The sequence below is a fragment of the Ambystoma mexicanum genome, chromosome 4q (assembly GCF_040938575.1).
Source record: "Ambystoma mexicanum isolate Mex_15411 chromosome 4q, UKY_AmexF1_1, whole genome shotgun sequence".
Classification (NCBI taxonomy): domain Eukaryota; kingdom Metazoa; phylum Chordata; class Amphibia; order Caudata; family Ambystomatidae; genus Ambystoma; species Ambystoma mexicanum.
In genome coordinates this window covers 1,262,511,261-1,262,538,992 of record NC_090928.1, presented here as the reverse complement: position 1 = coordinate 1,262,538,992, position 27,732 = coordinate 1,262,511,261, and the positions used below count along the sequence as shown (strand labels likewise).

The following is a 27,732-nucleotide window of genomic DNA, read 5'->3' as shown; positions in this document are numbered from 1 at the left end:
ACATCGCCCCTGTGCTATCCTCCCGAGACTGCTAGTGAACCCTTTTCTCTTGTCTGATGTGCAATACCCCAACCCTCATCCACCTCCCTCTGAAAGGTGCTTCCATGGGCACTTCTCTCTTGGTTGGAGACGCCCTCAAAGCAATAAGGGCCACACTACAGGGGCTCCTCACTGAGATAAAACAACTGTTGTCCAAACAGGACTCATGCCAATGTGAACAGACCATGGCTATGAACAGACCCCCCTTTGTTTTGCATAAATTAACTTTGGGTCTCACCCTAAGTTACCAGGGTGATCCAGACGGGGACCCCTTGCTCACTGTTCTTAGAGAGGCACAGATTCACCTCACTGATGATGCCCAACAAGGCTGAAACACGTGTATGGGGTTGCTGTTGGTACTCTTGTTCAGAGGAGAATTGCCTAGCATTTCAGTGCTGGACTGCCCCAGGGCAGGACAAAGACTGATATGTGGGGAAACGTCTTCTCTGTGAAAAGGACAGTGAGCTAAAGACTTGGTAGAGTCTCTCCCAGGGGTTATTCACCCAAGAACAGGTCATGGGGCTGTGTTCTTGCTGGTAGAGAGATTGCCAGACCCCCCTTGTTTTGCATGGCTATGAACATGTTGAATCTTGAACTAACCAACTGAATCAATGCAAACTTATGTATCGACCTTAACTTGCAGGGCTATAGTGTATAGAGTTTTCATGGTAAAAATCGGACTCCTCTATGTGTCCCCCTTGCCAGTTTTATCCCGTCTTGCGGAGTGCGAGGAATGCCCATTTCAGGCTTGCCAATAGTTGTGAGTAGCCTACCATTTAGTCTATTGCAAAGTCCTCGCTGCACAGGCTTTCATGGGGTGTTAAAGCGCTTATATTTCGTTGTGCTTTGCGGGCGTCCTCTGCGAGGGGAGGTCATGGTTGTTTTGTCCACTGGGCCTCTGATCTTCCGAGTGTCTTGTCCTGTCTACTGGGCGCTCATCCGCAGAACTTGTAGAACTCCCTGCACTTCTTCTTCGGAGGGGTCGCAGTAGAACTCACCTCTGCGCTCAAAGTTAAGTGAAAAGGGGAATCCCCACCTGTAGCGGACATCTCGTTCCTGTAACCAGGCCGTGAGCGGTCGGCAGCCTTTCCTTTTAAGGAGTGTAAGTGCAGAAAGATCCTGGAAGATTTATACAGCCTATCCTTCAAAAGTGATGGGCTTGCTCTCCCTTTCTTTTTGGAGAATGTCCACTTCTTGTTTGTAGTAATGGCATTTGGCCAGGACAGATCTGGGACTATTTGGCGGGCATCGGCTCTGTGTATCCTGTCAAACTCAAAGTCCGAAGGTGCTCCGGGATCAAACAGAGATGATATCAGAACTTTCACTTGGCTTTGGAGAGAGGATGATGACTCACCTGGCCTTTCTTGGAGGCCTCCAATGTGGATATTCGTTTGCCTTTCCCTGTTTTCCATATCGGGAGGAAAGGTTAGGGGCAACGTGCTTGCCTTGGAAGCACGACAACACGGAGCAACAGAGGTTCTATCCCCGGGTCCATGCTTAGAACCCTCTGGGTATTAAGCGCATTATAAATAACCTATCCTATCTTCCAGCTTCAGCACTAGATCTCTTTCTCTTTGTTGTAAGTCCTGAAATGGGCTTCATTGTTCATTACTGTGAGGTTGCCGGATAACTGATTGTTTTCGAGTGCTTCTATGCGATCCTCCACTTTCCGCATTCTAAACTGCAGATCTGTGACCTGTTCATCAGGGAGGCCTTGATAGACCGAATCTCCCCCAGTAGGAGGCGAATGTCTGCTTTGGTTGAGCTGTCGTGGTCTGATCGTCCATCCTGCTTGTTTCAGTGTCTGCTGGTGGTTAGCTAAAGGTGTGCAACCTGGTCCTGGTGCACTGATCCAGGGTGTGGCGGTTGGTTTGCAAGCGCCCCTGGCTGCGCCCGTATGGTATGCCGTGCGCGGATAGTGTCTCATTGAGCGGGAGCTGCAGAGTTTTCTTCTATTAACACTTTCCTGAGTATGACTGGCCGCCAGCTGCTGCTTGCCATTTATTGCTTTAGGCCGGGGCGGTATGTGCTGGATGTTGTGGGTTCGCCCTCTTTCCTGGTTACCCCAGCATAGCTGAGACAGTTTATATTTGGGGCCTTTCACGCAGCTTTGCTTCCATGTGTTTGTTAGCAGGCGCCTTTGCTGTTTCTCATTCACGGGACTGTGTGAGCCACGGTAGTGTTGGGCACACTTTGCTGCGTTCTCGCTCCCCCGGGCTCCTGGCTTATCACTTCTCCCTCCGTGCCTCGCCGGGTGGGGCAGGGGACAGGTTCCGTTCTGCTATATGGTCAAGCCTTGGTCATATATGCGCCTTGCTTTGTCTCCCGCTCCCCCGGGCTGCTAGTATACTACTATTTCCCTCACCCTACGCTCTTCACTGGGCACTGGTTCAATAGCGCGTTGGGACCGACGTGCGCTTCGCACTGGTCTAGAGGCCCGGCTGGTGGGAGTCCCTCTGATCAGCTGTGGGAGCAAGGCGCACCGTGCCGCTGCTACACCTTACCACTTGCTCCTCTGGCTAGATAGGGCGAGGGGGGGGGGGCAGGGGCCTTCTCAAGGCACTTGCCATTTTCCGGGCCTTGTTGCCAGCTGGAGGGTGACCTCTTCCTGGTCGCTACTCCATCACATCTGACATGTTTTTCCCCCCTTTATTTTTCTCCCGACTCCGAGTGGATGCTCCAGTTCTGTGCGGGCAGCGTTCGGCCGATGGACAGCTGCAATGCTCCTAAGACTTGGCCCGCCTGTTGTCGGGGACGGTGGGCGGTCCTAGGTTCTGAGTCTGCTTAGTTCCTTTGTTTTGTTGCAGCAATCTTTTGCGCCGTGTCTGCTTGCTCTGTGAGGGAGACGGTGGCTTACGCTGCCATGTCGTCTGCACCCCCTGGTGGTCTCCGTATTGGTAGCTTTTTAAAGTGCTGTCATACTTGTTTTTTTGGACTTGCATATACTTTTAGGTGGACTGTGACTGTGTTTCTGATTTTTGGAATAACTTGTGATGTTAAGTGTTAGCAGCAGAGGCCGCTATAAATAAACACGCAGGAGCCAGTGGGTTCTACGAATGTCGTCTTCTTCTTCTTAATTATCGGAGGCGTGGCCGGACCCACGCAGGCGCTTCCCCATCCTATAGGTTGATGTGCACCGTACCCACTAATTATTATTTAGCTCCATTTAAACTCACAACTCCTCCCACCTCCCCGTCTGCCTCACAAAATCCAACATCACACTACTCCTCCTCCTGCCTCTCTCCCCATCACCTCCCAGCAAAGCCCTCCCGCTCAGCTCAGCCACACCCAACGCAGTCAACTGAACCCTCATCAATTCTCTCTCTGCAACATGTCTCTCACACCTAATCAAAAAATGTCCCACCGTTTCAGGCACCCCACTCACCGCACAGTCCCTTGATTCACGCTTCCCTATTCAAAATAGACAGTCATTCAGCCCCACATGACCTATCCTCAACCGATTCAGCATCACCTCCTCCCCCTCCTCCATTCTGAACTCCCTGCATCCACCTTCACCGACACTTTCCCACGAACACCGAACATCCACCTGCCCTTCACCCCACTCACCCACCTCTCCTGCCACTCATCCAGGACCTGTCTCACCATCACAGCCTTCACCTCATCCACACTCAAAGGCAACCTCACATCAACTGCTCCCCTCCTCATACCCTCACCCGCCGCCAGATCCACCAACTCATTTCCCAAAATGCCACTGTGACTGGGAACCCACGCCAACTCCAAATCCATACCCCCGCGCACACACCAATCAATCTTCATCCTAATGTCCAAAATCACATCCTTCCTATCACCATCCCCTGCCACAATCGCCTGCAACCCACTCAATGAATCCGAGAACACCACCACTTTAACTCCGTAACCAAACTAAACTCCTCCCCTTCCTCCCTCGTATCGGAACGTCACTTCCCATGTGACATTCAGTCTCCCTAGGGCTGCCTTAAAGGGACAGCCTGAGGCAACAACACCCCTGGCCAAATGTCCTTACAACACTTTAACTTAACTGTTTAACAAATGATTAGCATTCCTCTACTAAACTCGGAGGCTTCTTGATCGTCCTTTGGGGCCGTCCTCGCGACCCTTGGATGTGGTCGACGTCAACCTCTCTTGGGGGGTTTGGCTGACGTAGAACCTGCGGTTCGAGGGGAACCCATTCCTCATCATGAATATCAACATAGTCCGGGTCCGCTCCTCTCGTGACATGCTTGAACAGTGAACTGTTCCGTGTCAATTCTTTTCCGTTGTTTGCTGCCGTTACCATTGTCCCTTTTACAGCAATGACTTGAAGCGGCTCTGGTGAGAATTGGGATTCGTTTTATTTGTGCACGGCTTGTTGCACCCACACCTCATCTCCTATTTGGAAGTCTTTTGTTTGCGCTCTCCTCTTTTTGTCAGTCTGTTCTCGTGCCTTCCCTTTCCTTTCTTCGTCTCTTCGGATGACTTCTTGATCTGGTTCAAGCCTTGATGCAGGGTTGTTTACGAGCCTAGTTCTGACTTGATATCTCACCATGAGCTCAGCTGGGGTTTTATTGGTTACTTCGTGGGGTGTGTTTCGATAGTCTCTCAACATTCTGCATAAGGCTTGATGTGGATCGGTCCCTTCGACACATGCCCTTTGCATGGTCTTTTTGATGGATGCCATGGACCTTCCTGCCATGCCATTGGCCTGGGGCCACCTTGGGGTGACTTTTTGGTGTCGGAACCCCATGTGTTTTGCGAACACTCCAAATTCGTGGCCTCTGAAAGGCGGACCATTGTCTGACTTTATCGTGCCTGGGATCCCCCACTCACTGATGACCTCGTCGAATGTGGCTGCAACATGAGCAAACACGGTAGACTTGACTCGTTTCACGATAGGGAACCTGGAGTGTTCATCAATAAGCAGTAGTAGGTAGTCTCCTGATTCTAGTGGTCCATAAAAGTCTGTCGCCACTCGTTCCCACGGGTGATCTGGGATTGTGGTCACTCTGAGTGGCACTGGGGATTCTGGTTTCGCCGTGCATTGACAGGCTGTGCAGTTCCTTACCCATCGGTCGACCATATCGTCCATGAAGGGGAACCAGACGTGGCACTGTAACTGTCTTTTGGTATTTTCCACACCTCTGTGGCCTTCGTGAGCGGTTTTGTTGACCTCTGCCCTTAGTGTAGTGGGAATGACTAGTTTTCACCCCATAACAGAATGGAGTTGTCCTGAACCACTAACTCGGTGTGCACTCTGGCGAGTCTCTCGAGTTCACCTCGACTTGCTCCTGGATGTCTTTGGACCGCCCTCCGAAAGTCTTTCCATTTATTGTTTTCCGTCAGACTGATAGCCAGGGCCATTGATGGGTCCACCACTGAGGCAGCAGCAACGGTTTCGATGGAGATGGCAGGGGGTAAAGCGTTGGCAGTGACGTAATTGATGTATTCAGAGTCAACGGGCCTTGGAGTGGGGACGCCGAACGAGTGTGCGATAGGTAGTCCGCCGGGTTGTTCTCATCCACCGGTCTGTGGATGATCTCAAAGTTGTATTCTTGCAAACGGATTCCCCATCTTTCAATTCTGGGGGCATCTTCGTTCGTGGGTTTCCGAAGAGGGATAAGAGGGCTTGATGATCGGGTATGAGAGTGAACTTTTTCCCAATGATAAAATGATGAAAGTGTTCACAGGCCCAGACGGCCGCTAGGCTTTCTTTCTCTGCCTGAGAGTTAGCTGATTCCGGGGGAGCCAGGGCTCTACTGGCATAGGCAACCACGTGTCTTGGATGCGTGTCTTGTCCACTGGTTTGGGCGAGGATAGCTCCCAGGCCCACAGGGCTGGCATCGACGACAATTTCGGTGTGCCATTTAGGGTCAAAATATGCAAGTTTCCTGGCTTCCGCAACGGAGTGTTTGATGCTGTCAAAAGCAGCTTGGCACTCGTCAGTCCACTGGAATGGGACTTCTTTTTGCAGTAGGCGTCTTAGGGGTTCAGTAATGGCCGCAAATTGCGGTATGTATCGGGCACAGTATCCCCCCATGCCCAGGAAAGATCTGATATCTGCCACTTTACTGGGTTTCTCAAGATGGAGGATGGTAGAGACTTTGGCAGGTTCAGGGGTCATTCCTTCGGCCGAAAAGATGTGTCCAAACAACTTGAGTTTAGCTTTGCTGAACCGACATTTCTCTATGTTGAGAGTTAGTCCAGCCTCTTGTACCGCGGTGCAGGCGGCTCGAAGGGCGTCATCATCTTCGCGACGAGTCTTCCCAAACACAAGAATGTCATCACTATAATTTAGCGTGCCTTTTATTGGCCGTATAATTTGCCGTATTGTTTTGTGAAATATTTCAGCAGCTGCGGAGATCCCAAAGTTCAGCGTTTTGTAGCAGAACAGCCCTTCATGGGAGGCAAACATGGTGATTGGTCGGGAATCTGGGTGAAGCATGAGCTGGTGGTAACCCTGATTGAGCTCTAGTTTTGAGAAAAGTATGTATGGCGGTGTTGGCTACTCTCATATCTACGCACAGTCTGAGGTGCCCACCTTCCTTCGAGACAATTACGAGCGGGGATACCCATGGTGTAGGGCCTGTGGCCGGTTCAATAATGTCATTGCACAGGAGTTGGTTGAGTTCCTTTGAGACCGCTTCTTGTAAGTGAAACCCGACTCTGCGTGGGTGTTGTGGGACCGGGTGGACTTCTGGGTCTATGTGCAGCTTGATTGGTCGGCCTTTCAGTCTGCCTAGGCCGTGACAAATATCCTGGAATTCTTTTAGTTTTTCATCTTTTGTGATGATGGAGGTGTCAGAGGATCTTTGGTCCATGTTGTTTATTTGAGCATGCTTCAGGTTTTGGGGTTCGGCTGAGCTGATGAGGTCGCCGTCTTGCACAAGTATGCTTATCAGGCCTAGGTGTGAAGCGGTTTTGTAGCTCAGAAGACAGCGCCCTTTGGTGGGGCTTCTGAAAACATGGATGACGGTGGTAGTAGATTTGTCGCCGAACGTGAGGCATTTTTTGAACAATCCTACGCTACATAGAGGGGCGTCAGCACGCCATTGATATATTTTGGAAGTCGTTGGAGTTAGTGTAGGTTTGCTTTGGAGTAGTTGGAATTCCTTCTCACACATGATGTTTACTGTCGCCCCAGAGTCAATTAGGAAGCAGAACTGTTGGTTGCAGATATCCACTTGTATTCTGGGTGCTTCACGTGCCACTTCTTCACCCATGATGAGATTTACGAACTCATCTTGAGTGTGTGGGTCATATCGGTCTCCTTCGTAGTCTGGGTAGCCTTGCGACGCTGAGTATAAGACTTGTCTGGGTGGCGGTGGACCATCATACGCATCACGCAGCTGTGTGTTGGGTTCCGAAGTCTCATATTGTTGATAGTCATCTTCTGGATATACTTCTTCCACCACTCTCATGTACCTCCTGTTGGTATGGGCGAGTTTGGTATGGCTGATTAGGTCCAGGCCGCTGGAATGACCTGTTTAATGGAGTTGTGGTCATGCTAGGTGTGGGAAAAGGCCTCCCTTCCCTGCATACAACTTGAAAATGTCCTTCCCTGCCACAATTTCCACACTTTTGAGTGAGGGAAGGACATGGGCCAGTGTGGGGGAACGTCATCCCGCACCTGTAGCATTGTCTCTGCATTCGTGGGGTGGATGTGCCGCTTGAACCGCTGGTTCTTTCACTGCTCCTGACGTTGCCTGCCTGGACTGCTGCTATGACGTCACTTCTGTCTTGCTTGGTGGCCGCAGTGTTGGACATTTGCGTGGCTTGCTTGTCAACTCTCTCGAGTATCCGGGCCATCTCACACTTCCTCAATGGTGATAGGTTTCTTGAGTAGCTGTTTTTTCAATGCCGGCGAGACATACCTCTCAATTACTCTCAAACGGATGGCCTCATCCAGTGAAAACGCATCAAATTGACAGTGTGCACCTTTTATCCGGAGTCTTGTGATGAACTCATCAACTGTTTCATCGGTGTGTTGGGTGCACTGATTAAATATGTACCTTTCGTAATCACTGTTGGGGGCAATGACAAGCCGTTTGTTTAAGGCTATTAAGCTTGCAAAGTCAGTGAGTTCTGATGGGGGAATGGTATTGATTAGCGTTTTTATTTCTGTGCCCGCTGTGTTAATGAACATGCTGCGCAGGCGTGGGAAGGTTTCTTCGCCTGCTGCATCTATAAAATTGTTGAAATCTTCAAGCCACTCCACCCATCTTGCCCCTTTATCAGCCTGGGGGTTCATGGAGAAAGGGGGGGGCAGGCGCCATGCTGTCGCAGTTGACCTCGTGGCTGGTGCAACTGGTGGTGTGCTTTGGCCTGCTTCGTCGGCTGATGTGTTCATGATGGCCTTTGGTGAGGACCTGGAGTTCTTGGGTGAGTATACTGCTTGGATCCCTTGTGAAGGTGAAGCTCTGTACAGTCACTAGTCTCTTGGCGGCGTTATATAGGAGGTGTGACCCACCTGTAGGCCGTTGGTTCTTGGCTATGGAGTCTGTGATGTGTTGGGCACCGTGCTGAAGCAGGTGCCTGCCCTGGTTGCTGTCCAGGTGGATAGTTTCCTTAGTGCGGCGGGTTTATTTCATGTGTCCTTGAGTTGGGTGCTTGGTGGGACCGTGCACACTTTTTTAATTTATTTTTTTTGGCGGCCCCCTGCAGGGCATGGGGGCCGTGGCAGGATCACGCGGCGGTTAGTGGGTGGTCGCGGGTAGAGCCGCAGGCAGTTACTGGAGGCTGGATGAGGAGGCTGTGGAGGGAGGACCGCTGGGCAGCAGGATCGCTGCGTTCTGGAACCAACTGCATGGTGGGATCACCGACGCGCAAGGAGGACCGCGGGACAGTGATCACTGTTTCCGTGCGGCGGCCGTGTGGTGGGATCACCAACGCGCCGTAAGGAGGACCGCTGGCGTGTATGACCCTCGTCGCCAGTTGTTAGCAGCGGAGGCCGTTATAAATAAACACGCAGGAGCCAGCGGGTTCAACAAACGTCTTCTTTATTCGAACTCTGTAACCAAACTAAACTCCTCCCCTTCCTCCCTCGTATCGGAACGTCACTTCCCATGTGACATTCAGTCTCCCTAGGGCTGCCTCAAAGGGACAGCCTGCAGCAACATTAAGAAGTAGAGTTTCCATTATCTTTTTTTGTTAACAATTCAGATCAGCTAATACAGCAGCCACAGCCATATTCAATATGCAGGCATTCCCAGGGAACTGTTTCAGAAGTACTATTAACCCATTCAAATTATGACAGCGCTAGTGAGAAATGCCAGAACAGCCACTTTAACATCATAGGAACTTTAAAGGTGAGTTCTGCCCACTAGAGACTTCCAAATATGAGATACTCTCATATTCCAAGCGTTCGATTATAAATGTCCCAGACTACAATGAAAAAAACAGGACAGAAAGAGGTACTCACACCTGATCTGGCCTAGGACCACCTGGGAAGCTGTGCAAGTGAATACCTTATTGCCATATAAAAAAGCATAGCATCCCTGCTGATAAGGGCCGGTTCTTCTGATCCATTAAACGTATGGCTGTCCTACGCCCGGAAGTACTGGTGGTACAGTAGCAGTCATACTGAGAAGGGCTGGTTCCTCTGACCCATTAATAGTATGTCTGTCCTACGCCCAGAAGTTACTGGTAGTACAGTATAGCAGTCATACTGAGAAGGGCTGGTTCTTCTGACCCATTAATAGTATGGCTGTCTTACACCCAGAAGTACTGGTGGTACAGTATAGCAGTCATACTGAGAAAGTCTGGTAATCAAGCAGCCCTGCTGAGAAATGAGGTCAATGGGTGTTAAAAGAAGCAACTTTACAAGCACAGTAAAGCACTGAGAGAATTTAACACCCTCCACTGACAATCTTCCCATTCAACAAGAAAAGCTGGCTGTCACCTCTTACAGGTTTCATGTGGCGTGTCAAATCCCCACATTTCAACAGCAGCTGAAAATAACACAGTTCTTTTTGCACGGTGCATCCCTCAGCCAGATGCCATTTTAATGACGAGGGTAGGTGGAGAAAAAACCTATTGGCTGTGGTCTCGGGTCACCACACCAACTTTACCATCACACAATACAAACGTTTTATTTGCAAACTGTTGAGTTTACATGTGTTGGAATAACTGCTGCATTCATTGATGTGTCAGATTTTGCACCTATGGGTTTCTGTGTCTCTGGCGTCGCAAGCATATCCTCCGCTGAATCCAGTCTGAACCCTATTGGCCCTTGCATTTTACCAGACAAATTATTAGTCCGCTTTTAAGAGCCTTAAAAAATTCTAGAGCCCGAGGCCCTAATGGCATTTTGGCTGCAATATTAAAGAGTGAACCTTCTATTTGGGCAGATGCACTTTACCCATTGTTTACCAGGGTATGTAGGAGTAAGAATATCCCCGATTCTTGGAAAGAGGCAATATTGGTTCCGGTTTTCAAGACAGGTGATCGTTTATGCCCTGATAATTAGAGGTTGTTATCACTACTTGATGTCACTGGGAAGATTTTTTCAATTTATGTTTTAGAGCATCTGCAGGCTTGGGTGGTTAATGCTGAGATCTTGCACCCATGTCAGATTGGCTTTAGACCCGGGTCTAGTACAGTCCGTAATCTTAGAGTCCTGGATACATTTATCTCTCGGGTTTATGCAGCAGGTGGTCCCTCTTTGTATATAGTTTTTGTTGACTTCTGCTCCGCATTTGACCAGGTGGATCGGTACATTCTGTGGAGTAAATTACGACAACTCGGATGTCCCAGTTGGCTTTTGGAGGTCATCAGGGCTTTAGATGAAGGTAATTCGGCTTACATTAGATTAGATGACCACGGACTTCTCTCTGATAACATATTTATTAATAAGGGGGTCAGGCAGGGTGGTATGCTGGCCCCCTTACTTTTTAACATCTACATTGCAGATTTATTGATGATGTTGTTAGCAAAATCTGGATGCCCTCCTAAGATTGGTAATATCAGGATCAGAGGCATGTTATACGCGGTCGACCTGGCCATCTTTGACCATTTGGTGTCCAAGCTGAAGGCAATGTTGGAGGAAATGACTGATTATGCTAAAGAGTTTAAACTAACGGTTAAACTTGATAAGACCAAAGGGATGCTGGTTTCCTCTAGAAAGGATACGCTAATATTATTAATTCTAAGGTTACCAAAGCAAGACAAATTACAGGGGTATGTAGAAAGTTTGTAAGGGACCACTCCGGTTTTACTATGTCGGGAGTATTAATGCTTACAATGTTATGCTGTGTTACATGTGCTTGTATCACACCGATAGCCCACAGGCATCAGGGCGCTGAAAACATGCAACAAGACTAGACATACATTGGGACAAGCCAGAGGCAGCATTACAGATTCGCTGTGTCCTGAGTGGGGTGAAATCACTTGAACAATAATGTCTTCAGGCATTTCCTGAAAATTAGATAGTTCTCTTCCAACCACAAAGTAAGCAGTAGTTTATTCCACTGTTGTGCAGCACGTACTGAAAAGGATCTGCCCAGTCCTGCCATGCAATTATATCTTGCACATTAAGCAATCCCTTATCGGCTGAGTGTAGCTGTCACAAGGGAATATATCTCAACAATCAATGGTTATGCCCAGCGGTATTATACGGGCTGGAGGCTCTCGCCATGAAAGATCTAAAATGGCTAAATGGGGTGGAGGCCAGATTTTGGAGAGTGGTCCTACAGTTACCTAAGACAACTCCGGTCGAGTACATTCGTTTGGAATTAGGACTATTTTCACTCAGAGCCCAATTACTAATACGTAGAGGCTGTTTGTTGTTGAAAGCAAGGACCTTTCCTATCGGTCCATTACTGAGTGTATTTGGCTCTTGTTATAAATTGGACAGTGATGGAAGTAAGTGTATTAGTCATACTGGATTATTCAAAGAACTCTGAACAAGTTGATTGGTTCTCTGAATACAAACTTTGTTCCAATTTTGAGACCCTGAAAGGTGCCTTAAAAAGAAGAATCAAGAAATATGATTGGGTTTGTAATTATGATAATCTCAGTACCTTGAAATGCTACCCATATGTGGAGATGGTGGTTCATCAATATTTGAAGCCTGCAAGTTATCTAGATTATATTAAGAGCGATGAGCGATGAGTTCTGGACATTCTGTCTCAATTCTTTCTTGACAACTGCATTGTTGGCTCTGTATAGATTCTGGAGACCGGTGGAGAGATTGTTGGAGTAGTTCGATTTTGAAATACCACAGAACTGGGCAGTGTATGATAGAAGCAGAGAATACTTAATTGTATGTTCTGGGCCTGTGTGAGGTGGTATGATTTGGAAATACATTGTTTCTTTTTCTTTATTAATGTGATGATCTATCTTCAACTTTTAATGGAATATGTTTTTATTTTGACAAACATTTTATACTTATGAATTGATAAATTGTTAGAACCTTCACACCTCTACTGTCAAAAAAAGATCAGTGGATTATGCGAGAGACCCTGGATATATTTCATCCCTGTTCTTTCAATAAAGAACCTGGACAAAGACCAATCATGTCCACCTCGCATAGAGGGAAGGGTATGTAAGAAACCTGAAGGTGTCTCCCTTACTAGTCCCTGGGGATCTGCCATCCAGGTGGCCAGGACACGGCCATCGCTATTGGATCCAGTTCCTGGTGGTGGACCAGTGCGGGAGGATCACCTGGATGAGGGGTCTTCGGGAATGGAAGTGGGCACCGAAGGGTGAGGCGTGGTATCCAATTTCCTGTAACACATTTTCCTCATCCTATCAGGTAGGATACCTAGAAGCTTACCCTCCACCCCCTTTCCCGACACAAATACTTTCTCATGGACAGTTCATCGTGAGCGACAACAGACTAACACCAGAGCTGTATACCTGACATGTCCCAACACCATGGTCAGACAAGGTCAGGCAATTACGGATCATTAAACACACCTGACTTCTATCACACTTCCCTACACGGATAAAAGGCGTAGCATGAAAATGCACTCTGAGCGAGGAAAAGTACAAGAGGAAGCAGCAGTTCCAAGATGGTGATTTAACACAAGGAGAAAGGCGGTGAGATCAAAGAGGGTTGCAAGGAGGGAAGTACACTTGACCTCTAGAAACCGTTATTTTCACGAGCCTTGGAATGTGAGAAGCCTAAGACCGGAAGCTGATGCTGAACAAACCTATGCTGCTGTGTCGATAACCCAGGCCGGGAGGAGCGATTGGCACCTTTGGACTGTCCTTGGCTCCTCCAAGAAAGTGGCGCCAGTAAAAGCAGCACAGCCGGTGAGTTGGAGAAACTGATACGAAATCAGCTTGTGTTTGAAACAAGGTTGCAAGCAGCAACATTGTATGAAGAAATCCACAAAGGACAGTGCTTTGAGAGCATGTGATGAGAGGCGCAAACAAGTGGAAACTAAAAGAGTGAATGTACTTTGAAAAAGCCAACCTAGATACTGTGTATAGAGTCGTCCGGCGCCACAAGGGTGCTCACTCAAAGGTCTCTGTTAGGTATGCAACTGAATGGCAGCTGCATTGTAAAAAGGGAACTTTCTATCGAAGTGGTCCTGCGACGGGTCAAGCAAACCCCTGTGCGCGTTCGAAAGTCTTCGATAAGTATACAGTGAACTGCAATTGGTCGGAGCCCAGCTGAGGGAGACTAAATGAATGTGAAGAAGGGATATGAGCCTGGCTTAGGGGGTACCGGGGTAAACCGTGAGTCTCCTGAGAAAGAATATCTTATTTCGCAAACCTTGTATCAAAATGATCTGATCCCGGCTGAGGGCAGTCTGGGGTGAACGTGAGTCACCCGTGAAGGAATATTTTTGGAACCTTAAAATAAAGGGATCTGAGCCTGGAAGAGGGGTAGCCGCCATAATAGAATAGGGATCTGAGCCCGGCTGAGGGGGATCCAGGGAGAGAAACCCAAATCACAAAATTATAAGAAGAAAAGAACTTTCTATTTTTGTTTTTTATATCATGCCCTTTGAATTGGTTCCATGTAATAATGTCCCCTAAAAATGTCACCTGACAAAAATGTCACTGTTTTTGCAAAGATATTATTACATTGAACATGTAGGGGACACCCCCGCAACCCCCCTATTTTGTTACAAGGTGACCAGAGGACATCCACGCAACCTGTCCCCATACATAATGTCACCATATATAATGTCAACGGCTTTTCCCAGCGACATTATGTATGGGGACAAAATGTATAGGGACATTATTACCTGATACCTTTGAATCAAGAGACTTTGATGAGAAAAGAGATTTGGGCACAGAAGACTCTGATACTGGAATTGAAACTGTATCCCTGTGACGAGGAAGCCAGAGTGTGTGCTTGGCTCAAGTGAACCACCTTGCCCCATGCTGAAAACGTGGGGAAGGGAGGCCAACGGCACGAACATCCTGACTTATTTTGTGAACACTTGTTTCATTTGCATGAACATTCCCCCACACGATTTGTAAATTAGCAGTAAGGATTGGCAATAGGTATTTTAGTATAGGTCCTTTTATTTTGACAAGACTCCACTAGGTCCTCATTATTATTTGATGGTCATAGCTTGCCCCCATCTGTAGATTTAGGATTGGATAGGTGTTTATCACCCCCTTGTGAAAGTTCAATAAACACCCTTGAACTGTGGTCACTTGTGTCTGTCTTACTTCGATACCATGCCTTCCTTACAGTTGAGAGAAACACATTTAAGGGAACAGAAAGTATGTCAACTTTGCATAACATTGAACATGCATCAGTTTGTGTTCATTTGAGATCTTTCTACATCTAAAAGAACTGTATGCAGGTGTAAAAGAAAGGGAAACTCATGGTTTGTCCATTGTTGACTCTGTTGGGAAGGAGGGAGGTAACACTGGTCTTGTCCTCTGAAGCCTGCAGTGGCATTCTTACCTCCATTTTGGCAGAGCAGGACATGGTCGCTTGAGAATGAAGTGCAGATGCTAATGTTGCTTTCTTCCTGGAAGAGTCATCTTGGCAGATGGAAGAACGCTTCATCAGTTTCCTTGTGAAATCATATCTCACCAAAAGTGGGTTGCACAAAGCATAGCAGGGCTATGTTGGATGCCAGGTAGAACCAAAAGCCAAGTGCGCATGCAAAAGTGGAGATCCATGGTGATAAATCTCCCCAAAGCATTACAACCACCTTCAGCATGTATCTGGAGCACTTCGTAAATGTACTACAAACAAAATCCATGACTTCATTTGCATTCCATTTTTCAGTGGGGTAGCTTTCTTGTTGAGTGGGTCTAAAAGGGGAGATAAATATGCAAGCTGGATGCAGCACCAATGTGCCCAATTTAAGTTGTGTGAGCTTTATAAGTGAACTCAAGCAGTCAGACTTCAACAGGGCATCCCACACTAACACCTACACACACACTTATTTAGTATTGAATCCTGGCTGCAACATGACCCCCAATTACTCTCCCGAGCACACTTCATCACTTCAAATATCTGTTTCACGTCAGATTCTTGATGAGACTCTCCACATTCTACTTCCTCTGTAGTCGCAGATGCTTTGTCCTCAAAGACCATACTCTTTCTCCCAATGATGCAGTCCATCACAAAATAGAGTCATTGAACACTGGCGTGAACCATCTTGCAATCCTTCTGGAGACTCCAATACCTTCCTTGATAAATATGGCCACCAGTGGCTTGTGATCCGTGTGTACTGTGAATCTCCTTCCCCACAACTATGTCTTGAATTTGCCCATGGCCCACCCACATGCAAGAGCTTCACTCTCAATGACAGAATATTTGCATGCAGCAATTCTCAGCAGCCTGCAAAGAAAGACTAGTGCACACTCCTTGATCTTCACTTTGAGTGTGCATGGCTGCAACCATGCCTCACAGGTGCCAAATGTTGCACAGAATACGTCTTTTGAAATTCCCTTTTTTGATCTGAGTGAATTGCCTGTTGCAGTCCAGGAAGAATTGAATTCCTCTTAGTGAGATTTCTAATTTCCTTGGTTTTGGCTGACAGATTTTTTTGATTTTAGAGTAGAACTCAACCAAACCTAGATATGATGCAAGCTCTGCCTTACTGGTTGTTTCAGGCATGGCCACTATTGCCTTGACTGCAGCAGGATTTGGTCTGAACCATTCTGGAGTCAGCTCATAGCCCGAATAGTCCACTCTGTGCTGCCTAAATTCACATTTGTCAGGAATGATTGTCAGACCTACATCATGCGAGGCTCTAACTCTTGAGACATACTTTGTGTTATCTTTTATCTTTCCCCTCATACCAACAGGTCATCTTGCTAGGATCGCAGACCTGCGTTATTTGCAAACAGGTTGTACATTATCGTTTGGAAGATGCTTGCAGCCGAAATGAGTCCCAATGACATCAGTTTCAATTTGAACATCCTACAGAGTGAAATAAATGATGTTCGTTCTTGAGACTCGGGGATGTAGATGCGCTTGATGGTATGCCCATTGATGTCTAGCAGTGAGAACAAGGTGATGTTTGAAAGTTGCGATACCTGTTCAGAAACCTTGGGTACAGGAGATTGACCCGAAATGCTTTTTGTGTTGAGGCGTCTCAGATCTATGCAGATCCTCATGCGTCCAAGTCCCCTCACAAGCGTCCAGATCCCCAATGAAGCCTTCTATCTCCAGTCTCTTCAGTTACACTTCCATATCATTCTTCATGGCAAGGATGTCTGTCTTGCTTTAGCAACCATAGAGACAGTGACAGTGTTCTTATTAAGCTTCACTCAAAACCTGTGAGATATTCCATCTCTTTTCTGAACAGTCTCAGATCAATGACATTATGCCAGCAGCAAAAAGCTCCTCTGATAGGTTTTACCATGAGCACTTCCTCCACATTATTGGGATATAGTCTTATTCCCAAATTTGCTTAATTGTCCCATGAAAGCAAATGTCCCCCCTTCCTTGTCACATAAATTATGCTATTACCCTTGCAGCCATGGTTGTCTTGAACTCCCCTGGAATGCCAATAGGAACTTCTCCATGGGAGTCTGCTTGCGCCTATCTGTTTCCAGCGACGTGCATCACTTGAATAGAACTCCAGACTTGGCTGTTTACTAGTGTGTGATAGGCCCCACTGTCACCCAGGAGTTGTGTGCCAACCCTATTGATTCCAAAAACAGTTTGGGTTTCTTTCTTCTCGCATTGCCATTCACTGCGCTGACGGAATGCACCTCATCTTCTTATGTGCATTGATCAGATATCTGATTGCTTGCCATTGGCAACCTCTTGCAATCGGACCCTTTTGCCACATTCTGCACATTACTCACCAGGTGCCCCACGTTTCAACATTGGAAGCATCTCTGAGAAGTGAGGCAGCACGAGTCTCAGCAACCATTTCATATTGTGGGGATGCCTTGCCTTTTCTAGAGGGGTGCTGGTGAGGCAGCACGAGTCTCAGCAACCATTTCATATTGTGGAGATGCCTTGCCTTTTCTAGAGGGGTGCTGGTGAGGCAGCACGAGTCTCAGCAACCATTTCATATTGTGGCGATGTCTTGCCTTTTCTAGAGGGGTGCTGGTGAGGCAGCACGAGTCTCAGCAACCATTTCATATTGTGGTGATGTCTTACCTTTTCTAGAGGGGTGCTGGTGAGGCAGCACGAGTCTCAGCAACCATTTCATATTGTGGAGATGTCTTGCCTTTTCTAGAGGGGTGCTGGTGAGGCCGCACGAGTCTCAGCAACCATTTCATATAGTGGCGATGTCTTGCCTTTTGTAGAGGGGTGCTGGTGAGGTAGCATGAGTCTCAGCAACCATTTCATATTGTGGCGATTTCTTGCCTTTTCTAGAGGGGTTCTATTGAGGCAGCACGAGTCTCAGCAACCATTTCATATTGTGGAGATGTCTTGCCTTTTCTAGAGGGGTGCTGGTGAGGCAGCACGAGTCTCAGCAACCATTTCATATTGTGGCGATGTCTTGCCTCTTCTAGAGGGGTGCTGGTGATTCAACACGAGTCTCAGCAACCATTTCATATTGTGGCGATGTCTTGCCTCTTCTAGAGGGGCGCTGGTGAGGCAGCACGAGTCTCAGAAACCATTTCATATTGAGGCGATGTCTTGTCTTTTCTAGAGGGGTGCTGGTGAGGCAGCACGAGTCTCAGCAACCATTTCATATTGTGGAGTTGTCTTGCCTTTTCTAGAGGGGTGCTGGTGAGACAGCATGAGTTTCAGCAACCATTTCCTATTTTGGCAATGTCTTGCATTTTCTAGAGGGGTGCTGGTTTTCCTTTCTGCAATGTCTCATGCTTAGCAATGATGATGCTTGCTTGGGTTAGACAGAACAGCCTGAGCAGGCAGATGGCAGAATGATTCTGTTCAGGGTAAACTGCATACCTGTGTGCTTTCTGCATCCAGATTAAGGTGCAAGGCCTGCGCGCAGCAGCCTGGGATCAAGCAGGTCAGAGATGTGGAGCGTGATAAACTGATGCATTGGTACCGTGTGCGTGTTCTTTGGAGAGCGGCAGACTGATCATCAGTATTGCATGTCGGACAGTTCAGCAAGCACATAGAATGACCAAGTAACTGCAGATAAATTTCATTAAGTGGAAAGGGAGTGTTTACCACCAGGACCGGCTCTCCACAGCAGAGATTATAATCCTTAACTCTTATTGGAACCCGCTGGCTCAAAGTGATGAGCAATTTTTACATAAAGCGAACCTCATCTTGCAGAAAATCTTTGGGGAACACGAGCAAGCCCACTTGATAATATGTGGAGACTTAAACTCATCATTCCCAGATGCCAAAGAAGCAATAACAACATGCTGCGTCAACACTCTGGCAATCAAAAGAGGAAGAAAGTGGGCAAAAATAATGATGGTGTACGATATGCTAAATCTCCACTCCCTAAGAGGGAAGGAGGAACCCATTATTCCAACCTGGGAAAAAGGCGCCTCAATTGCAATATTGGACAACATTTTTGTCAATTGTGATCTCCTCCCCTACGTCACTAATTTTCGAGTTATACCGACTACAAACAGTGATCACAATCTGCTAGAATTTACGTGACATTGTTTCAAGAGACACGAACACGAACACGAATGCAGGCAGGAATCGAAGAGTCTGGGGGAAGGATAAAATTAAAAGTTAAAGCCAAAGACGTGGAAAACCTGACGGACACATTTAATGAGGCGGGCCTATCCAAAACACATATCGCCCCAGACTTTACTCAACATTTAAACATATACAGACACACGGTTAAGAACTTTAAACCCAATCTGGCTGGATTTACACATACATATGACAAGGCCCTGGTCGAAGAAAGGAGAAAGCTGAGGAAACTTCTCCGGTTGGCGAAAAAAACAAAATATCTTAAGGATTTACAGGCCGCAGCCTTAGCAAAGAAGAGCTACAAAAATTGGCTAAAGGCGCACAAAGCGGCAATGTACCAAGCAGATGCCGAGGCGCTTTTCCGGCTGCTAAACGGTCGAACTCAAGAGATTTTTGGCAAAAAATAAAATCATCAACGACCACTACGGTAAACACACTAATTAACTGTGTAGGGGAACAGAAATGGATGACCCATTTCACAGATCTTTTCCAAAATCCAAACTCAGAGTATCAACAACCTCACCTTAACTCAGAAACAGAGTGGTTTTTACCTACCGATGTAACATCTATCGAAATGAAAATCCGTAAACTAAAATACTCAAGAGTGCCAGGGCCGGATGCCTTAACAAATGGACATTTGAAACATGCCCGGAACAATGGGCAGTGTTCATCAAAGCTGTCTTTGACAGAATTATAAAAACGAAGTCAGTGCCATTATCCTGGAAAAATGCAACAATTGTTCCAATTTACAAGGCGGCCCTAGAGACAACCCAAAGAACTACAGACCGATAGCTTTGCTCGATGTAATTGGCAAGCTTTATGGGTCCACGTTACTTGATGCTTTCCAATCTTGGGCTGAAGAAGCAAATGTCTCTGACCATTTTCAAGCGGGTTTCGCCAAAAACCTTGGAACCTTAGTAAATATTCTCCGAATCAACACCTTAAAGGAGAAAACAAGTGCGGGAGGGTCAATAATTTACGTGGCTTTTGTCAACCTGGTTCAGGCCTTTGACCAGATCAACGGGGAGCTTCTATGGAAAAAGCTGGAAGGAAACACGTGCCCAGTCTACATTCTGGAACAAGTTCAAGCCCTACATATGGAAACATCAATATCTGTAAGATTAAACCAACAAGGCACTATTTCCAAACCTATTTCTACTTCAAGAGGAGTGAAGCAGGGCTGCCCCTTGGCACCAACTTTATTCTGTGCGTTTTTATGGCATCTCAAATACACAGAGTCTCAGGTTGGATCCTTTCCACCAAAACTGGGCGGCTCGACCATCTCAGGTCTTCTATATGCGGACGATTTAATCGTAAGTAGACCAAACTCCAATAGGTCTTCAAAGACAGCTAGACACCTTGAGCGAATATATAAGAACAAATAACTTGGAAATTAACACCTCTAAAACACAGATACTGACATTCCATAAATCATCAAAATCAAAGGTCAATTTTTCATGGTGTTTGGAAGGCGTAAAAATCCAAACGGTGGAAGAATTCAAATACTTGGGGGTCACTTTAAGTAACAACGCAACGGACAAGAACATGCAATCAAAACAGTGGGAGAAGACGAAACGCTTAACATCCCAGGCGAAAAGAATCGAAAGAGAATTCTGTAAATTCTCACTACAACCAATCATTGTGTTCTATAGAACAAAAGTTGTGCCCTCGATCCTATATGGAACAGAAGCTTTCCTGTCTCTCCCGGATAACCTCTGGCGGAAGCTCGAAAGCTATTTCTGGAGTACTCTGCTGAACCTACCGCCATCAACACCAATGGTTCTGATCAGAAGGGAACTTTGCATTTCATCCTTAGGCGCCATCCATGATTGAAACCATTTGAGTCTTTTCAGAAAACTGATCATCTCTTCACGGCCGAAACTTGTAGACATTATTCACAACGAGTTGCACGATCCGAACTCAAGCCTACTGAAACCATGGGCTCAGAGGGCTAAGGATACTCTGAAAGAAATAGGATCTACGGAACTTGAACTTGCAAACAACCCGACAAAAGTGACCATGAAATTGGAAACATGGGACTGGATAAAAACTCAGGACTTAGCCGTGGCATATAAATCAGTCTCACACCTGCTTTTGATCAGCAGGAAATTGAACGTTTCAAGACCATACTTAAGGACATTTCCAAACCGTCAATCGCGACAAACATTCATGAGAGCACGGCTAAATATTATCTCCACAAATGAAGTTAGAGCAATCAGAGGGATCTCAACCTCTAGCCTGTGTCGGTTTTGTGATAAGAGAGATGAAAAGGAAACCATCAGACATCTCCTATTGGACTGCATAGGACTGGAAAGAGAGATCAACTCATATGTTACACCTATCTGAGGGCATATCCCATTATGATGAGGAGTTTTGATGGAACCGCCTAATGGAGGGAGAGAAAACGCACAAGACCATCGCAGTGACCCAATTCTTGCAGAACATCGACTTAACGAAAGCATAGATGTGGACTTTATCATATCTTCTTTCTGTCTTCTCCAACTCTGTCTATTTTTCGTTCTCTCCTTTTCTTTCCGGTGCTGGGATGACTTGGGACTATACAATCATGGATATTTTCATGAAGGATGTAAGAAATTTTGTAAAAAAAAATGTGAAAAAATGTTAAATACATTTAAAAAAAAATAATAATACGTTTCCCCAACTTTATGTTCAAGTTACACATGAAGCAGCAGCTCTCTAACCAGAGTCCTTCTTTCTATGACCCCACTCCGTAACTAGATGTCTCCCCTGGAATCTGCCCACATGGTAGACTCACATGATGCCACGATCAGATATGAGAGAGCTATGGTAGAAGGCCGAAGGAAAGAGACAAAACAGATGGGTGAGAAGCGGCAAAGAGGGTAAGTGATGGAGGGTAAAGGAGATAGGGAAGCAACAGAAGAGCTGATCCAACTCCAATGCAATGTGTACTACTGTAAACCCTGCATAAACAGGTGGTCACCGAATGCCTTTAGTGAGCCTGCATGTGGCCCCTGCAGCAGGAGAGCTGCCTCTCTGCAGGCATAAATATTGTCATGTTAGTACCACAATCCGTAATGTAAGCATGTGCTGGGATTATGGATGACGTTGGGCAAAGAATGAAGAAGCTATATCCTGTAACAGCCTGAGCCTGCCCTCAGAAACTAGTCACAGCTACTAGCACTGTGCACCATTTTATAAAATGTATTATACGGATTTGGAGAACAGAAACTGATTAGCTTAATTGATATATTTATTTTTTCTAGAGTTTTGAGACCACCATTTGTTTAGGGTTTAAAAAAGAAATGAACATTTTGAAGCACCATTTCTTGTGAGAGTGTTTGTGAGTCAGTTATTGTGTGTGGTGCAAGGGTTACTTGGATAGCCCTTACTACTTCAAGTGCAGGCACACCACATATACCCACTGGGGGTTCTGAAACCCTTCTGCAAGTGCAGTGCCACTGCACATCCCCATCACCATCGAAGAACCTTATACATGCAGGAAATCCAGAATAGTGAAGAAAGAGTTACACCATCACATTAGTTCAACAATTGCTCCTGTACAACATCAGTGGTCAATGAGGTCTGTGACATAGTTGTAAGCTTTAGGCTAGGTGATGGAACTGGGGTAACCGTGGGGGTTGGGGACTGCTTCATGCTCTATAATTCAGTTGGGAAGAAAATATAGGTGTCTTCCCCTGCCACATCCGTAGCCTCATGCGTAGGCCACACGTATACCATGTTGCGGGATTCTGCAAATGTCGGAATCGATGTAGGAATGAAGCCATATAACAAGTGTATAAAATAAGCTGTAGTGGTTTGCTGCAGAACCAGGAAACGCTGGCAGAATGATTCCAAGACGGCAGACACATGTTATGTAAATTGAACTAGCGGAGCAGAGGAGTTGTCTACTAGACATCTGTCGGATAGAGAGTCATTAGTTCACACAGTTCATATGCAATTCGAGGGCACTAGCAAACCACTCGCGCCAGGGGTGTTGCTAGGTCTGGAAAAGATCAGGGGCTGAGCTAATCTCTGGACTGGTGGGACTCGGGGCTAGCTAGCCTTTTGGTTGTAGCCCCTGAGCTTCTATACAGGGCTACAAATAAAAGACCCGGGGCCATAGCCCCCCCAGCCGCTCCCAGCAACGCCTCTGACTCGCAGTCAGATAATTACAATCGCCAGCCCAAGGGTCACTGCTGCAAGAGGTGCAATGACCAGCGTGCCTCCTGCACATGATGACCAAGTACTGTCCATCCAGGTCTCTTGCTGTATGGCATTCTAGAAAAAGAAAGCATTCAGGCAGGAACCTCATATCCATCAAGAAAAGAAAATAGGTTTTGTCAGAGTTACAGTGTGTTGCTCAGGGGTTACATGGATAGCCCTTACTACTTCGCACATTTTCGTATCCCTCAGAGAAAAAGAAGAAAGCCAAAGTTGCTTCAGGAAATGTCTAAACACCCTGTTATTTAAGGAAGTCTTTAATCCTTATGGGTGGGTCTACTTGCCCTCACCAAGCCCACCTTAGATCAGCTTGATGGTTCCTCCGTTCTCTAGGTCCCTCCCGTCTCACATTTGATTGCCTCAGTCAGAGCTATACCTCCTCGTGCACTTCTATCATTACCCAAGGTTCTGAGGTTACTCGGTTTCTGTTTCAGAGGCACCTGTTTGTAATCTTGTATTTGTCCCTTCTGCACTTACTTCTAGTTTTCTGAATAACCGCCACTGTGCACTCCTGGCTTGCTGTATTTGTTCTGTATTGTGTTTTTGATGTACTGCAGGTACCTGCTTGTGCCGTTGCACATATCCTCTTGCAGGCCCCCTCCGCTTATCTGCTCTGAATGTGACAAAGCTGTGAAGATACGTTACACCCTCTCCCCTTCCACTTGTGGCACCACAAAGTGGCTGTTCATAGAGGAAGACTTTGAAAATCAACTATAAAGTTCCTGAAGATCCACCAGGAAAGGTCACTCTGAACCACCAAGCAGAGAAGCCTGATAACTCCTGGGTTCAGGGTACCCAATAGGAGAATCTAAGTCAGTGGTCTTCAAACCTTTTTGGCCGGGGCCCCCCCGAGCAAAATTTGGTGAGGTCGGAACCCCCCAGAAATGCCAAATGGACAGTATCTATTGCGCGCCGTCACCTGCTCCCATCGGTCGCTGGGCTCCCTCATCCCACTCCTACCCAGTCCCTGGTGTCTCCCCACCCCTTCACACACCCTGGGCTCTCCCCACTCTGCTCCCACCACTATCCCATGGTTCCCGCCCATTGTGCTCCCACCATAGTCCCTGGGTTCCCCCCCATCTCGTTCCCAACACAGTCTGAGGGTCAGTGGCAGCTGGTGATTTTTTTTAAGTGGAGCGGCATTTCTATTTTCCCCAAAAATGCCAAAGTGACCGAGCATAGTGTGGGAGCCCGAACCAATAAAGAGGGGCTCTGAGGGGGGGGGGTTCCCCCTGTGATTTTCTTTTTAATAATGGGTTAAAATGTTGCATTGTAGAGCATATTTTTAACAAAAAACTGGTAAATAGCCAAATAGTTTGCAATTGGTGCTGGGGGGCCCAGGGCGCAGGCATGACATTTTTTACTGGACATCTATGATAGATGTCCAGTAAAAAGATACCTTCCCTGTCCCCTGAGCACCACTGGGCCTAACGCAATCAACATGATTATGTGTGTATGCAAGGCGCTGCACATTCATAGAGCAATCACTCTATCATTCACACGAGCATCCATCACCATACACTCACTCATAACATAAGCATACACGCATCCATACACATGTTTAAATAAAAACAATGAACATAAACGTACCTTCTGCATTGGCCTGCGTGTGGGTGCTGAAACGCCCTGCTCCAGGCTGCTCTGTCTGTATGTGCGAGGAGGCGCAGGAGCTCCCCCTCGGATATACAGACTGGCAGTGGCCCAGCCAGCATTTCCAATGAGCTATGCAATGCTGGCGAAGCAAAACGCCCCAGCACTTGCATGGCTCAGTGAGCATGTCGGGCTGGGGAACTAAACTGAACTGTCAAAGGGAAACAATGTTTCCCTTTGACAGTTCAGCCAGCCCAGGAAAACTCTATCGCTAGAAAAAGCAGCTGAGGGAGTGCTCACTGTTTCCCTGGGCTGGCTCCTTAGCTCCTCCATAATGGGTGAGGGGCCCCTGGGTGGGCACCCCCTCGCCATTATGGATGAGCCACCAGGCTGGGACTGGCCTATAGGGCAATGCCTGCACCAAAATGTAAAATGCTAGTGTGGGCCAGTCAAAATGGGCCACCATTTTGGCCAATGTGGACCAGTTTGATGAGTTACTTAACTATGCAGTTAGTAATTTTGACCATTGTTGCTGAATATATCACAATTTACTTACATTTTAACACAAAGCACCCCCTGGGCCTCATTACAACCCTGGCGGTAGCTGTGTTGGTAAAACCGGCACGGCTGCCGCCGGAGTTGCATCCGGGTCCAGCACCCGTGAATGGGCAACTACCGGGTCATGCCGAGTTAGGCGGACCTGATGATTGCCCTTTCGCGGGTGCTGGTACCGGTAGATCCCCATTCCCATTTGAGCCCAATAGTGCTCAAATGGGAATGGGGAGCTCGAATGCACCGGCACCGTTAGTAACGGTGCCGGTGCATCCGACGAGCTGTGCTCGCGGGTGCCGCATGGCCTGCCAGGTCAGACCTGACGGGCTGTCAGGCACCCGCGAGCACAACTCTAACTATGGCGGTACGGTTGCAACGACTACTCACCGCCATAGTTGCAATGAGGCCCAGTCTGTGACTAAAGGAATGAAGATCCATTTACAACTGCGGGCCACTTTTTCATTGTTGCCTGAGACAGTTTCATGCTTCAGCCCGACCATGTGAGCCACCCCTGCCCATTTCTTCCAATCTAAAAAAAAAGGAAAAATCTTTTTTTTAAATATTTCATGCTGAGCTCTCAGGGCCCCCCAGGGATGCACCCGCGGACCCCTGGTGGGTCGCGCCCCACAGTTTTAATACCACTGGTCTAAGTAAACCAATGCCAGAAACAGACAATTTCAGAAACGATCAAGAAAAACTTGGTGTAGGCCAAGAAACTAAGGCGGGACACTATACATTTCAGAGAACAGGAGTGACTGATTGCTGCCAAGAAGGTGGTCCTGGTCCAGGATAGAGAGGAACAATACACAAACGGATCTAGTTTGTGAAAACACAAGTACACACCATATGGCCTAGTAAAACCTAACGCCTGTTACAAAATAAAAGGAAACATGAAATGTAGTACAATTTTTGAATCGTCTCATGATCACTGCATTGTGACAGGTTGTAGTGCATTTGTGTACCTGTGCCATAACAAAGCACATCCTCGAACATCAAATAGAAATACAAACAAGGGGGCTGTTGGCCACAGGCCTATACCCTGGAGGCTTTGTAGCAGGCAAGACAACTCTTGTGCATTTATTCGAAGAAGGAAGCTGTGTTGCTTGAGATCTGGGACCATGGTGGGGTTTGTAAATGGCTGAATAAGGAAGCAGTGCTACCTCAGATTTGTAAGGTCTGAGAATGGTAGGGTGGCTCTTGTCCATGAAGAAATATAAGGGAGCAGTGGAACCCGGCTCTGTGTTTGGTTTACTAGGTATGCCCTCTTTGAAGGCTTTGTGAAATGCAGAGTGGCTCACACTCATGAAAAAGACCTCAATCTTAGGTAGTAGCTAAGCTGGTTGTGCTGTATATTAGGGCATTGTGGGTGGCAAGATGGCTCTTGTATTTCAGAGTTGTGGGCTATGTTTTCTTAGTTTCCAGCTTTGCTGTTTACAGTATCCTCCTTTCTTCTTTAAATTCAAGGTGATCAGAACATAAGTATTCCGTGGCATATGTCAACTGGATTTCAATCCTAGTCAAATGAAGAGGTGCATAACATGGACCACTCAATTTTCTTTTACTGTATCCTTCCAGGCAGAATGGCATCGGCTACAACGCATTTTCTGCTCGCATAGCAGTGTCCGTGGCCCCGCTGATCCTGCTACTGGATGACGTTTGGCAGCCCCTGCCCCAAGTTATCTACTGCTTTGTTGCCATTCTCTGTGGCTTGATGGCCTTTTGCCTTCCAGAGACACTCAATGTGCACCTGCCAGAAACAGTAAAGGATGTTGAAGAGCAAGGGTAAGTCACACGCAACTAACCTGTAGGAATGAACTTCTAGAGGGAATTGCATATGAAAATGCACAGCAAGACCAGTTGTAGGAGTCACTTATTTGGGTAATTATCCACAGAAGCAAGCACCAAATACATTCGAGAACCTTGACAAAACGTTATGGGGCCAAAGTCTTCGAAAAAAGGACTGTTGGTATCCAGCAGACACTTCAGCAAGTGTTTTGATTTGGAAACCTCTAATATTGATCTTAGTGTTTGCTATCTTTGGCACTCTGCTCGCCCACGATAAAGGTGTATTTCTTTTCTATTGTAATACACCAATAGCTGATGCCAGGTACCCTTAATGCCTTGCTTGTGATTGATAATTATACAATGCACTCAACTGCAAATAAATATAATCCTGATTGAGTAGATGCAATTGACATTACTGTTCCCAGCTAACATGACAACTGGATGCAGCATTTGAAGTAGATCAATTCTCTTTGCAATCCTAAAACTAGTCACATTGTTCCTTTACCTTGTCTTGGAAAATCATCATCTTCTCAGATTGCTACAGTCTCTTTCTTTTGTGATGCTGACACTCA

General features: G+C 46.9%; 1 protein-coding gene across 2 annotated transcripts in view; it reads left to right on the top strand.

Moving 5' to 3' along the window:
• Positions 1–27,732, top strand: part of SLC22A7 (solute carrier family 22 member 7) — a 666,459-nt gene that overhangs the window by 436,032 nt on the left and 202,695 nt on the right. For both annotated transcript variants that reach the window (XM_069608871.1, XM_069608870.1), the window contains exon 10: positions 26,951–27,157. In XM_069608871.1, coding sequence (XP_069464972.1) covers positions 26,951–27,157 — 207 coding nt within the window. The remainder of the gene's footprint in view (positions 1–26,950; positions 27,158–27,732) is intronic.